Source organism: Leiobunum rupestre, chromosome 2 (assembly GCF_980474605.1).
Source record: "Leiobunum rupestre chromosome 2, qqLeiRupe1.1.hap1, whole genome shotgun sequence".
Lineage (NCBI taxonomy): Eukaryota > Metazoa > Arthropoda > Arachnida > Opiliones > Sclerosomatidae > Leiobunum > Leiobunum rupestre.
The window spans coordinates 23,084,182-23,098,222 of NC_143385.1; the positions used below are offsets into that span (position 1 = coordinate 23,084,182).

Genomic DNA, 14,041 nt, shown 5'->3' on the forward strand with positions numbered 1-14,041 from the left:
ACCAAAATTTTAATGGCAATAGATTCCTAGCGAAAAATACAATATTATAGCACAATAAAAACAAATATAGAGGAGAGGGACCTTTTCTTCAAAATAGCCAGACATTTAAATGATGCAAGAAGAATAATTTTTAAAAACACCACGGCTCATCAACTAGCTCTTCAAATTAATTGGAACGGTTTCAATGGCAAAATTGCCTTCCGGGAACTAAAACTAAAGGCCGCTATCATTGGTAATATGATCTGTCAAAATGTGATAAATATTCAACCTGTCTGCCTCTATTTAATTTCAGACGCAGTGCGTGACATCCCGAAGCTCAGTATATGATGTCGAACAAGTGATGAAAGCTTGGGTGAAACACAAAGAATCGAGAAGGAGGGAGGGATAAAAGAAAAAATAGAGACGATAAGGAATAGATAATTTTAAAGGCACTTGTGAAACACGCCCTAAATATTTCATTAAAATCTCCTTTAGTTAAGTTTTTTAAGTTCTTAGTTCTAATTTGAACTGTTATGAACCACATTATATATTCAATGAGTTCTATTTTAAGACTCCGAACTCACGAGAACTATTTATACATTTCTTGTAGTTCTTAAGTTCTTATTTTTTAATTGCATGGTGAAACTAAAACCAGTGATACATATCCAAAATAATATTTATAATCCTTTAATAGAAAGTAACTTAAAATTTACTGAAATTATCATTTGTTATCGAATATAAAATTCGACAGTGGCAATCACAAACTAAGGGATTTATTGCTAATGTATATAAGGGTTAACGAACAATCCACTATTTATTTTAAAACTGTGCAATAGTGGATCTTAGTTTTATGTACATGGATTTGCCAAATTTCCATAATCTATGTTATTTAAACTATTTGGTTCTTTAAAGTCTTAAGAAAATGATTTTAAATAATTTCGATAATTATACGTAACATTTTTGTACTAGCACCCTTTAAAAAAATGCACGTGCAATCCATATAGGACAAAGATCGTTATCCTTTATTAAAAGATCTAAAAATTATAACTTACCATATTTCCTTTTTAAACGTTTTTTAATAAATATATTTTGTATTATAAATTAGATTGAGCGCTTTTCAACCACGTGACCTCTGCTTCGCTCATTTCCTGAGCATTGACGGCGCCTCTTTCGCTTTCCTCTCTCCGTAGCTTTTTTAAGAATAACGCTGTTCTGCGGAAAAGTTTGACTGCTGAGCTGAAATCGTGGGCGTTTATCAGCTGACCGATACGGGGTCTTTCTTCGCAAATTACGGCTGCGATGGTTTTAATATTTTCCTGCGGCTCGTCCGTGTCCGGCGTGATCGACCTCTCGGGCAGCCAGTTCTCCTCCTCTCCACATAGCCAATTCGGGCCTCCGAACCACATCTTGCTTCCTGGAAACTCGGTGGCCTTTGCGCCTGTCGTTGGAATGTCCGCGGTATTTTCCACGCCTGGACAGTGGAACCAAATCGTCGGGTCCGTCAAGTCTCTGAATCTGTAGATCGATTTCTTACGAAGGGTCTTCGAATGCTGGGTTCTTTTTTCACCCAACTTAGGGCAATAGACGAGTCGGTCCATAAGAACGATGCGATGTTCTCTTTTTTGAATAAATCCTTGACGTTGTTGATCAGTTTTGAGCTGATTAGGCATCCCATTAACTCTAAGCGTGGCAGCGTAAGTTTCTTTTTGATGGGAGCCTCCCTTGTTTTTGAGGCGACGAAAGATACGCCTACTTTTCCAGATTCGGTGGTATATCGAACGTATACCACTGCTGCGAACGCCTTGGCAGGTGGTTACTTTCTCTGCCGGGAAGTAACAAATTGGTAGCGCGATTTTCCTAAATTCCGGCATCTCCATTAGCCATCGTCTAAATTCTTCGGCGAATTCTTTCAGTAGCTGAGTGACGGATTCTTTTACTCCCAGAGTCGTTGGAATAGAAATTTTGCCCGGACCGTATATGGCGAAATGATGCCGACGGGGTCATAAATGCCCGCAACGGCGCTTAATACGTGACGTTTCGTTGTCTTTACGTTCTGAAGGACGTCTAGTAAATTCGATAAGTCGAAGGAAAATGTGTCTTTCTCGGGATTCCAAAGTAGTCCGACGATCTTCTGATTTTCCGCACTGGCTTGGCCTTGAAATTTGATGGTTTCGGTTCCACCCTTCTCGATTTCTGCCGCTCACATCTTGCGCAATTCCGGAGAATTAGTCTGCCATTTACGCAGAACCTTGCTGGCTTCCTTTAATATAGCTGACATTCTCTTCGACAGGTCGAACGCCTTCTCTGGGGTGTCTTCTCCTCCGAGAAAATCATCGACGTATATATTCTCGTCCAAGGCTTCTGCGGCTTCCCGGTCTGAATCGATGTACTTTCTGGCTGGGTTTTGATCGTTATTGTCATTAGATACTGCGAGCTTGTCACTCCGAATGGTACTCTGGCCATTTGAAGTACCGTTAATTCGTTTTCCATGGCTTTGCCCTTGGTATCTTCCTTGGCGCATAGGAATCTGACGCTCCTTTTCTCCTCTTCTTGTAATCCCACCTGGAGAAACGCCTTTTCGATGTCCGATACAATGGCTACGCGGTGGTTTCTGAATTGTAGTAGGAGTTTCAAGAGATCTGGGTTCAGATTCGGTCCACCTGACAAGCAGTCGTTGAGATAATTTTCGCCTTTGCTTTTGGCCGACGCATCGTAAACAATTCGTAGTTTCATCGTAGAGCTCGCATCATGACGTACGGGCTGATGCGGTAGGTAGTACGTCCCAGGCGGCAGCTGGTGTTCATTCTGGATGGGCTCCACTATTCCTAGCGTCAACTGTTCGTCGATAATCACTTTGTACTGCGTGTAGAGGACTGGGTCTGCGTTGAACCTTTTTACTAAGCTCTGCATTCTCTTGGTAGCCATAGGTTAATTGTTGGAGAGTCTCTCCTTCGGTATATTCCAGGGAAATTTCACGTAATATCGGTTGTCTTGAAATACGACGCTGTCTCGAAATTCTTGTATTACGTCCTCTTCCGCGACGTCTTGATCTTAATCCGTTTTTATTCCAAGCGTGTCAAGTTCCCAGAACGATTCCAGCGTTTCCGAAATTTTGACGTCTTCCACGCTTACCTTCATGACGTTAACGATATTGCTTCTGATTCCTCCGCAAGCTGTATCGCCCACCCTAACTTTGTTTCTAGGGCGACGAACGAATTTCCAAATCGCTTAATTTTTCCGCTCACGATTTCCCAATATAAATCTCTTCCTACGAGAATTCCGATGTTTGAACTTCCAGGCCCTCCATTGGTTCGTTCGTCCGCTAACTAAATATCTCTGGACTGGGCGAATTTCTCGATTTCTCGGCAACTGGCTGGGGTGATGGCGTTGCAAAGGTATCGAACGACGATGGCGGATATTTCAATTCTTGATCGGGTATTATTGTCGTTTACGATCGATACGCTGAATTTTTCCTTTTAACTTCTTCGGGCTGATTGTTAGTGAAGCTGAGGATTGAAATGACTTTCTCTCCAACGACGGGTAGCTTTAATTTCTGGGCAATTTCTTCTTTTATGAAGTATGCTTGGCTCCCAGTGTCTAGAAGGCATCGAACGCGCTCTTCGGCTTCCGGGTAGGCTGGGTTCACGGCAAATGCTTGGGCGGTTTGTAACAACACGGTTTTTTCGCACGCGACTTGGGCTACGACACTTCCCGCGAGTTGATCCGACTGTTTTTCGGTTTATTTCGGCTCCGTATTACCCGAATTCGTGCAGTGTTTATTTTAAGGTTTATGACACCTGTTTTTGGGGCACAAGGCGACGTTGTGCTTCCTCCGGCAAATTTTACACGCGACCCATCTTTGACCGCTATCGCGAGCTTCGTGGTTTAATCAAATACACGCGTAACACCTACGCGTTTCACGAACAAAATTATTCTTCTCCTCTTACGTGAACCTGTTGCAATACGAAGTGGAATGCGCGTCTGCGTTACAAAACATACAAAATAACTTTTTCTCACCAACTTGGGTCACGAGAGCCGAGGTCGTTGACGGGTACACTCTACGGCACACACCGCTTTCTTTATCACCTTTTTCCGATTAAACGGAATTTTGCCGAAAACCTTCTGACTCGCAGTCTCTTTTCAAATCACTTTTACCCAACATGTGACAGGTTTCTCAACCTTCTACTTGTGATCTTAAAAACCTGATAGTTCTAAAGTTCTCAAGTATTTTATTCTGTCAAAAGGCGTTGCCCATCACGCCAGAAGGCTGTACAGTATAGGATCAAAGAGATCAGTTTAGAAAAGCGTTTAGTTCGCGGGTGAATTTAAAACGGTCTGCGATGGACTTCAGAAAATCCGGAAGTGTATTCCACTCCCTAAGCGACGAGGGAACGAAAGAGTGGCGGCGGGTCGAAGGGGAGGACGAAATTAGGTCCGCGTCGATCGCCACGGGGGGACCGCGCCCATCCCGAAATGGAGCGAGAGAGGGGGGACAATGCGCCGTGGGTTTTATACACAATAGTAAGGGTTCGAAAAAACCCGGGTTTTATCCAAAAAGCCCAACCCAGTGGGTTTTTAGTGGTTTTTTTTTATTCGGGTGGGTTTCTTATTTTAGTATACTATTTCCAAATCAAGAGAAATTAGAAATGCCTTATGTCGAGCCCTGCTTAAAAAGATTGTAGGGACTAGATATCGTCTGCTAGATAGACTGCTTCACTTTTTTGTGTAAGAAAAAGCTGAAAAGCTTGTAAAAGTGTACAGATACTGCAAAGGCAGCAAAGCTGAACCAAAGGACTGGTAGAAATCTGAAGTCATAGTCTCAATCATAGATATAGGGACCGTATATAAAGGTCTAGATAAAATATATCAAAGGGAGATAATACGGAGGTGACAGCTAGCAGAAACGCGTAATTTCTGAAGGCTATCCTTATAAGCCGCTATCTATTCCATCGGTAAGAAAGCTCGTGCTATCGTCGCGAGAGCAATTGTCTCCTGCTTAAATATTATACTAAAAGTCACCAACAGATGGTGTCTTAAGACTACGGCCTGAGGAAAGGTCAAGTACTTAGTACTAAAATGCTTAGAGAGCTCGCGCTCTTGGTCACGTGCCTTCCTCGGGGTCTGCTAGGTGTCAATTCCGTATTTTATGTTAGGCTTAGACGCCCCGAAATTTATCTAGACCTTTATATACATTTCTTATATCTATTGTCAGGCGTAGAAATAACGAGCCGGACGTAAGACAAATTACTTTTATTGGTTATTGAATATTTACACAGTACAAGATACAAAAATATTATTCACGCGTGGATACCGCTTCTCTCGTTTGGTGAGTGGCCTGGGGTAAGCTTTTACAGCTTTACGCGTCCCAGTCCGGTTACTCTAGGTAGGCTGGGCTTTTCAGCCTTAATAATCCCACCGAGAGTAGAGCGCGGAGAAGACTGCCCTCTCGACCTGCGTGGGGCTCCTTTTATACCCCGCTCGGGGTTTTTCCCCCCTCCTTCCTTCTTCTCTCTCCTGCCACCGAGAGCCGGTGAATCGACGTGGCGAAATTCCCTTTTCTCTCCTATTGCACCATGATGGTCAATGCCGTTTCCCTCTCTCGCCGTCCTGTCCGTCCGCGGGCGCGACAGCTCCCCTTCCGAAGAAGAGCCGCCTCGGCGGTCAACCTGCTCCAGAAGGTGAAATTCGTCGTCGCCATCAATATGATCGGTGATGACATCGGCGTCGAGAGATGGAAAATCGTCGGCGGCAATTGGGTTGTCGGGCACTGAAGACACAAGCGCATGTTGTAGCCGGCGTATATTTCGTCTTTCCTGTTTAGCGATCTTTCCCAGGACATGAGGATTGAGAGGAGCAGTGAGCTTCATCTGTTTCACGTGAGCCTTAAAGCTCTGCTGGCGGCGTATGGCACACGGTTTCATGGCGGATGGTGGACGAACTTTTGAGGCGAGAGGAAAAACAAATGCAGAGTGAAACAGACCACGACTAGCACAAGAAGGCACACACGCGAACTACCTGTCGGATAACAAAAAATTAAGAAGAAGGGGAAAACCGAATAGGGCTGCTACGACGGCGAGTAGAGCGTCGAGGAGCCTCCAGGGGTGAAGAAGCAGCTGAGGAAGGTGGGGGTGAAGGGTCGAGGGGGGGGGGAGATATGGTGTTTTGGACGGAAGGCGTGAAAGGGGGTGGGTGTCGGTCATCGCAACGGGACGGGTGTCGGTCATCGCCACGGGACACGATGAAGGAGGGGATGTCATCGGGGGAATATTCGACAATGGAGGGAGAGTCCTGGAAATAAACGCGGCGAATGGAGTCCGGATAGGTCTTACGAGTGATGTACGGCTTCAAACGCTCGACGGAAACGATGTCGGTTTTCTTTCCATCGGATGCTCGAACTTCGAAATTATTGGTGGCGGTTTGTCGTAGGATTTGATATGGACCAGCATACTGATGAAGCAATTTTTCTGATAATCCTGGAACGCGGCGGGGTGTCTTTAAAAATACCAAATCGCCCTCCTGAAAGTGCGCTTCCCGGCGGCGCAAGTCGAAGCGCTCTTTATCCTTTGCTTGAGCGATTGCGTGACGCTCGGCTGCTAGGGTACGAGCTCGCTGGGCGTAGAAAATATGTTCGAAACCGAACTGGGTTTTCACATTCGACGATGGCAGATTTAATGCGGCGTCCAGGCGTAGGTCGGCCTCGTAGCCGTGTAACAGGAAGAACGGGCTATAGCCGGTGACGGCGTGCAGCGATGTATTATACGCAAAGACGAGAAAAGGCAAAAACCTGTCCCAATCTTGGTGATTGTATGATACGTATTGCGACATCATATCGGCGAGGGTCTTATTAAATCTTTCAACCAGCCCATTTGTCCGAGGGTGGTAAGCTGTGGTGCGGTTGTGCTGGACGGTGAAGAGTTTATTGATTTCGGCCATGAGGTGGTTCACATTTTCGGTCCCACGGTCCGTGATAAGCTCCCTAGGGGCGCCGTACTTGAGCATGATATCTTTTGTAAAAAATTGAGCGATTTCTTCGGCAGTCAAGCGAGGAATAGCCTTGGCGACGATCATCCGGGTGCAGTAATCAGTGCAAACCACAATGTGGACGTTACCGTCTTGGGAAAGAGTAAACGGACCAAGTTTGTCCAATCCGACCCACTCGAAGGGTTTCGTAGTGGGCGGAATAGGCTGGAGAAGGCCTGCGGGCTTTCCCGGATAGATTTTCTGTTGCTGACACGCCAAGCATGATTGGAGTGTGAGCGAGCATTTTGGGCCAGAAAAACCTATTGCGGATCCTCTGCCATGTACGATTGAGACCCAGGTGGCCGGCGGTCACGTCATCGTGAAGTGCAAACAATATGGCGGACCGGATTTCTTTAGGAGCAACCAAAACAGATTTCAGGCCATCGTCAGTCCGAATGTGGCGATAGAGAAGACCGCCAATTAACTCGAAGCAGCGTGCTGATTTAATGAGGGCTTTTGGTGCCGAGAGTGGTTTAGTTTCCAGAAACTGGATTAAGGATGCCATAAAGTTGTCGTTCCGTTGCAAGGAGGAGATGTCAAATTGGGTTAAGTCCAAAGAGTCGGGCGGTGACGTGGCCAAAAGAGCGTCGTGAATGAGTGGAGCTGGCTCGAACGGGGCCCGGGACAGGGCATCGGCGTCCTGATGTATACGACCGCTTTTATATCGAACTGTGAGGTCGAACTCTTGGTGAGTCAATGACCACCGAGCCAACCGCCCATTAGGCTTTTTAACTGACGTTAGCCAGCATAACCCGTGATGATCGGTGACGACGTTGAGCGGTCGACCATAGATGTAAGTTCGGAATTTGGTTGCGCCAAAGACGATAGCCAAGCATTCCCGCTCCGTAGGGCTGTAGTTCATCTCAGCGGAGTTGAGCAGACGACTGGCGTAGGCAATGACTCGTTCCTGATTATGAATCCGTTGTTTTAAAATAGCGTCGGTATGTAGTTCAAAAGGCTCCTCCCATTGTGGGTGACGGACGACAGGGGAAGAAGCGAGACAGGAGCGAAGATGCTGGAACGCTTCGTCGGCGGCTGTGTCCCAGCGAAATGGGGTGTCCCTTTTAGTGAGTTCGGTCAAAGGTTTAGCGATCCCGGCGAAATTTTTTATGAAACGCCGATAATAACCGGCCAGCCCGAGGAAACGCTGCACTTGCTTGACGGTTTTTGGTTGACGGAATTTGTCTACGGCCTCAAGATTGCGGGGATCGGGAGAAATACCCTGGCCGTCGATGACGTGACCAAGATACCGGATTCGTGGCTGAGCAAACGAACATTTGCTAGGTTTAATTTTAAGGTTAGCTTAACGTAAGCAGGATAACACTTGACCCAGATGTTCAAGGTGGTCTCCAAAGGAGCGTGAAAAAATTACAATGTCATCAAGGTATGCCATTGTAATTTGCCACATTAGATTTCCCAACGTTTTATACATCAGCCTCTGAAACGTCGCAGGAGCATTACAGAGACCCATTCCCATGACGTTGAACTCGTATTGCCCGTCGGGCGTGACGAAGGCTGTTTTCTTTTTCGCTGAATCTTCGAGCTCAACCTGAAAGTAGCCAGAAGCCAAATCCAAGGTTGTAAAAAGCGTGGACCCTGCGAGACGGTCTAGGGTGTCGTCAATCCTTGGCAGGGGATGGACGTCTTTTTTGGTGACGGCGTTTAATTTACGCCAATCGACGCAGAAGCGCCAAGTGCCGTCCCGTTTCTTGATGAGAATAACGGGAGCAGCCCAAGGGCTAGAGGATTCTTTGATGGTACCTTGTTCGAGAAGTTGGCGAACCTCCTGTTGGAGAGCTTCCCGTTCTTTCAACGACTTCCGGTACGGATGAGAGCGGACTGGAGCTGACTCGCCGGTGTTAATCTGATGTTTTATCAAGGACATGCGCCCCAGATCACCTTGGAATCGGGAAAAAACGTCCGAATGTTGCTTGAGGAGAGAAAGCAGCTGTTCCCGTTCAGTATATGAAAGCTGTGGTCCGATATTCAAGTCTCGAGGGAGGTGGGAATCGTGGCCAGAGGTGTCGGTGGTGAGATAGTGAATCTCGATGACTTCATGGGCCCGTGCTAGTGTAGCTCCCCGGGGCAGAATGATAGGTCGGTGATGGGGATTGGCAACTCGAATTAAGGCATGACCATTGCAAAAGTGTGTGAGAGTTTTGCAAATGAGCAGTCCAAAGCGGTGGTAAGTGGACTGGAGAGGCTCCACCATGAGTGAGCCATTGGCCTGGGATGCTCGCACTTCGAGAACAAGTTCAGAGGACGCTGGGATGGTAACATCGGTACCATTGCATAGAAGACTAGAGTGCTCGAATAGAGTGTCAGGTAACGGAAACGAATCGTTGCCGATGGTGACGGAACGAGATTTGAAGCTAATCTCGACTTCATTGGTGTCGCAAAACTCCAATCCTAGTAAGAGATCATACTCGAAGTTCTGGATGACCAGCGCTTTAACGCGGTGGAGCCCTCGGCCACTTGTAATTGAACGCACCCGGCTGATAAGATGGGTAGGTTCAATTTGGTGGTTAGAGAACCATTGACGATGTTTTTGGTACTGCCCGAGTCGAGTATGAGCTCTATTGGGGTGTGGTGAATAGTAGCTGATAAGGTGACGAGTTTGTTGGAGGGGCTAAGGAGGAGAGAGTAGGTGGAGTTTGACGGTGTGGTACCTCCTTCTACCACCGTCGATCCCCGTTTCCCTGGTTTTGTGGATTGCGTCCGTGAGGGTGGGGTGATGGGCTGCGCCCCCGACGCCAGTCGGACGATTCAGCGGAGTACGGCGAAGGGCTGCGATAACGAGACACGTAGTTACCGGCTGACTGGAATGGTGTCCGACCGCTTTGATCTTGCTGGTATTGAAAGGTGCGGTAAGGAGACGTCCCGCGGCTTCGGTCTTGATGGCGGAATGTTTCTTGGCAGTAGGATGCATAATGATCTCTGCGCCCACATTTATAGCAGGACAATGTGGAAGGACTAGGATCACGACGTCGTGAAGATGATCGAAGCTGATCGATCTCCTGACGAACTCCCTGTAGTTCTCGCCGAAGAAAGTTGATCTCCTCACCCGCGGCGGAATTATAAAGAGCCGGAGCAACTGTAGGTTGAGCCGTGCTAGCGGTTTTGGCGGTGAGTAACGTAAGCAGTTCTAGAATTCTTCCTTCATTGGGGCTGCCTGTGGATGGTACGGCGGGAGAAGTGGTAGATTGAAGCATATGCAACTTGTTAAGAAAGTCCTGGGGTGAAGTAGGATACATTATAACCAATTTCTCTTGAAGGCCCGGAAGGAGGCCTCGAATGAGATGGTTGACTTTCTCCGACTCAGTCATATTCGGCTTGGCTAGCGAGCAGAGAGTCATGGTGTCTCGATAGTACTTCACTGGGTCGACGCCCGGTAGTTGTTTATTGGCGAGTAGTGCGGTGAAAATAGCCTCGGAGGAGCGGCCGAATTCGCTCAGTAGTGCGGTTTTCCAGGTTTCCCAAACATTACGAGGGGTAGCCCTCGTAACACGGAGTTGTGTGGAATACCACGAAACAGATTTTCATTGGAGAGCGGTGGGAAGAAGAGCGAGTCGCTCAGCGTCTGATTTACCGTTGGTATGGTGTTCGAATAAGGTGATGAAGTCGTTAACATCCTGATTCTCAGGGTTAAATTTCGGCGTACCCTGTTGAAGAGTCAGGGCATTGAGGGCGGCCGTCATGGCAGCGGATATGTCGGCGTCGGTAGCCATGGTTTCTTGGGATGCGTCAGGAGAGGGTGATGATTTGTGGCGAGTGAGTGGTTTTAAGCCGCGGAATTCAGGTTCAAGCTGAAGATTACGGCGAGAGACACGAAGTGAATTCCCGGAAGGCGCGTCTGTAGGTGATGTTGACGGGGATCCTGACACGGAATAAATTTCGGTGTTGGCCGGAGAAGCAGGCAAGTTAGACTCGCGAGCGGGGTCGTGGCTCATAGGGTGATGCGGGAGCGTGGTACGATTGAATACGGCGCCTCCACCAGTTGTCAGGCGTAGAAATAACGAGCCGGACGTAAGACAAATTACTTTTATTGGTTATTGAATATTTACACAGTACAAGATACAAAAATATTATTCACGCGTGGATACCGCTTCTCTTGTTTGGTGAGTGGCCTGGGGTAAGCTTTTACAGCTTAATGCGTTCCAGTCCGGTTACTCTAGGTAGGCTGGGCTTTTCAGCCTTAATAATCCCACCGAGAGTAGAGCGCGGAGAAGACTGCCCTCTCGACCTGCGTGGGGCTCCTTTTATACCCCGCTCGGGGTTTTCCCCCCCCTCCTTCCTTCTTCTCTCTCCTGCCACCGAGAGCCGGTGAATCGACGTGGCGAAATTCCTTTTTCTCTCCTATTGCACCATGATGGTCAATGCCGTTTCCCTCTCTCGCCGTCCTGTAGATATTAAAGCAAGAACCCATAGACGTACTAAGAACACGTAATCATAGCTTTATAGCCCGTCGTGGAGCCTCCTAATCTATATTTTCAAAATAAGCCCCGCCTTTTTATATTTTCCGCCTGTAGTAACTTAATTAACCAAAAAATAAGCGGTCTAAGAAATACTTAAACTAACTTAAAACCTACTATAAAACCAACTCTAATTTCGCTTAATGGAGGACACTTAAAGCCAACTTAGAGCCAACTTGAAACTGAATAACTTAAAAATAATATGTAATTTTCTGTATATATAAGGGTTCGCGCCATCTTCTTAGAAGTAACGATAGTGCAAGAAGACTTAAAAGCTCCACCTCTTTAAAAAAAAATCGATTAGGAGGCGATCCAGCAAAATTTCATTTCCTCTGTTCTTGGTACGCCTATGGGTTCTTGATTAAAGTGATCATTGCACCTTGTAAAATGCCTTTTTATTAAAATATGAATTTTCAAAGTGGGCTTTTCTCATGTGGGTTTTTAAAGTGGGTTTTTTGGGTCGGGTTTTTTGTTTTCAAACCCTGACAATAGCGTTGTATGTTTTGTGTATCCATGGATAATATCCATAAATAACCAGTTCACCAAAAAAGGTTACACCTAATCGAAATTTTGGTGGTAAATTTATCTTATACGCCGACCTATACGCGTGACACTGAGGTAATAACGATACAAGCTAGCCCATATTATACTTTCACCCTTGCTTTAACTTATCAAACTTAATCGAAAGTTCGAAACTTTTATGAACATTAAATCTACAACATAATGCTTTGTAAACAATTTATGAATAGCACACCCCGTTACGAAGCAATCGTCATTTCCCGGGCACCCAGGCATCAAATTTGCAAGCAGGTAAGGGGAACTTCTCCTTATATTACCACCACTACTTTGTTACTAATAAAGTAAGGTAGAGGGCATTAGGTTATCCCTCAAATGGGGTTCAAAATAGGCTAACATTTTCTAAGCCTTTGTTAGATTAAAATAAAGTCTGGTAAAATATTCGCAATACCCAGTCTGATACATATATCAAGGCCCAAAGTTAATATCTCAAAGCTGAGGCAAATTTTGAGGGGACCCAGGCGCCATTTTAGCAATCGGGGGGAAAACTCTTATATTACAACCGCTGCTTCGTAATTAATATAGTAAGGCAGAGCACATTATAACCGATGAAACGCCATACGAACGAACTCCATAGCATTAACTGTTATGGAGCAATCTCCATTTAGCGGGAACTAAGGCGCTATATTTGCTAGCCGGGCGAAAAACTGCCCTTATATTACCACCACTGCGTAGTAACTAATATAGTAAGGTAGAGGGCATTTCAGTGGCGTAGGCAAGGGTAGGGTTTCAGTGTCTAAACCCATCTCTTGGTCCTACTTTTGACTTTACTAATTTTCCAACCCTTCTTTTCCCCCTTTTTAACATTCACATACTTCGACCCTCCCTATGACGAAATCCTGGCTACGCCACTCGGGCATTTAGATCGATGTAGTCAATTGACAGTCGTTATGTTTGCGACCTTAATTCATTGCAGATAAGTGCAACCAATTGTAGCTTTATTCCAGACCGATAGTCTCAAAGCGTCCAAATTTAAGTCAAATTAAAGCGTTTATTTTTACATTCTTAAAAAAAGGCTCCATATAGGTGGAAAAAGGGTTTTTTTTAAATGTCCCTTATTTCGAACCCTTTTTTGTTCTATTTAGAAACCAATTTTAAAGATTCCATTTGGCATCAGCAAGGGTTTTTATCGAGTTCCCTTATAGTTTTGTTAAGCACGGTGCCACTGTCAGGGGTTCTACCTGACGCCGTCTTTGGTTTTAATTTACACCCATCACGGTTCCATATAACAACAAAATGGGTTCTTCTTCAAAACCTTCACGATTCTATCTAGCACTGTTATGGGCTCTTCTTCAAACCATCATATTTCTATCTAGTGCCATCAGCAGATCTTCGTCAAACCCCTTCAGCTATTCCTAACAGCGCCTGGTTTTCGATTTTAAACCAACCGCGGTTCTATAAAGCTCCGTCAAGATAATAATATATCAGATATTTTTAATTTTTATTTTATAATATATGCTACCACAACTACATATAATATATTTACACTTTAAGTTATAATTTACAATATTAATTATACTAAAATATTAGCGGAATACCCACAGTCAGTGGTCTATCTAAGATAAAAATGTTGATTTCTATAGCAGGCAAACATTCCACCGTACTTAATATAACCAACTGGTTAATGACCATTTCAACCAATTATAAAATACGCGAAAAAGTAGATTAGTCCGTAATTAAAAGGGATAATATAGCTAAATCCTAAACAAATTTGAAGAAATTAAAAAACTTACTAATAACTCGTATCATCGGTCTTCGAGCCACCAAAAAACGCGAATCTCGGATCAAATAGATCTTCGAGTAATAAACTACATTAAAACTAAATAAAATAGCCAGAAATTCCACCGGTAGACCGGTTTCATTCTATTTGGAACTCATCAGTACCGTGCGGGAAATCTGGCTGGCGACTGTTATATCTAAAAGAGAAACTAAGCCTCAAATTTCAAAACGCATTGCATATAGCAACGGAAAGCCGAAAAGGGGGGAGTGTGGTG

At 45.4% G+C, this 14,041-nt stretch overlaps 1 protein-coding gene across 1 annotated transcript; it reads right to left on the bottom strand.

Moving 5' to 3' along the window:
• Positions 1 to 2,241: 2,241 nt before the first annotated feature.
• On the bottom strand, positions 2,242 to 2,904 carry LOC149956345 (uncharacterized). Its single transcript, XM_090166869.1, has one exon. It carries the CDS (start codon positions 2,902 to 2,904, stop codon positions 2,242 to 2,244), a length of 663 nt encoding a protein of 220 aa, XP_090022995.1.
• Positions 2,905 to 14,041: the final 11,137 nt, after the last annotated feature.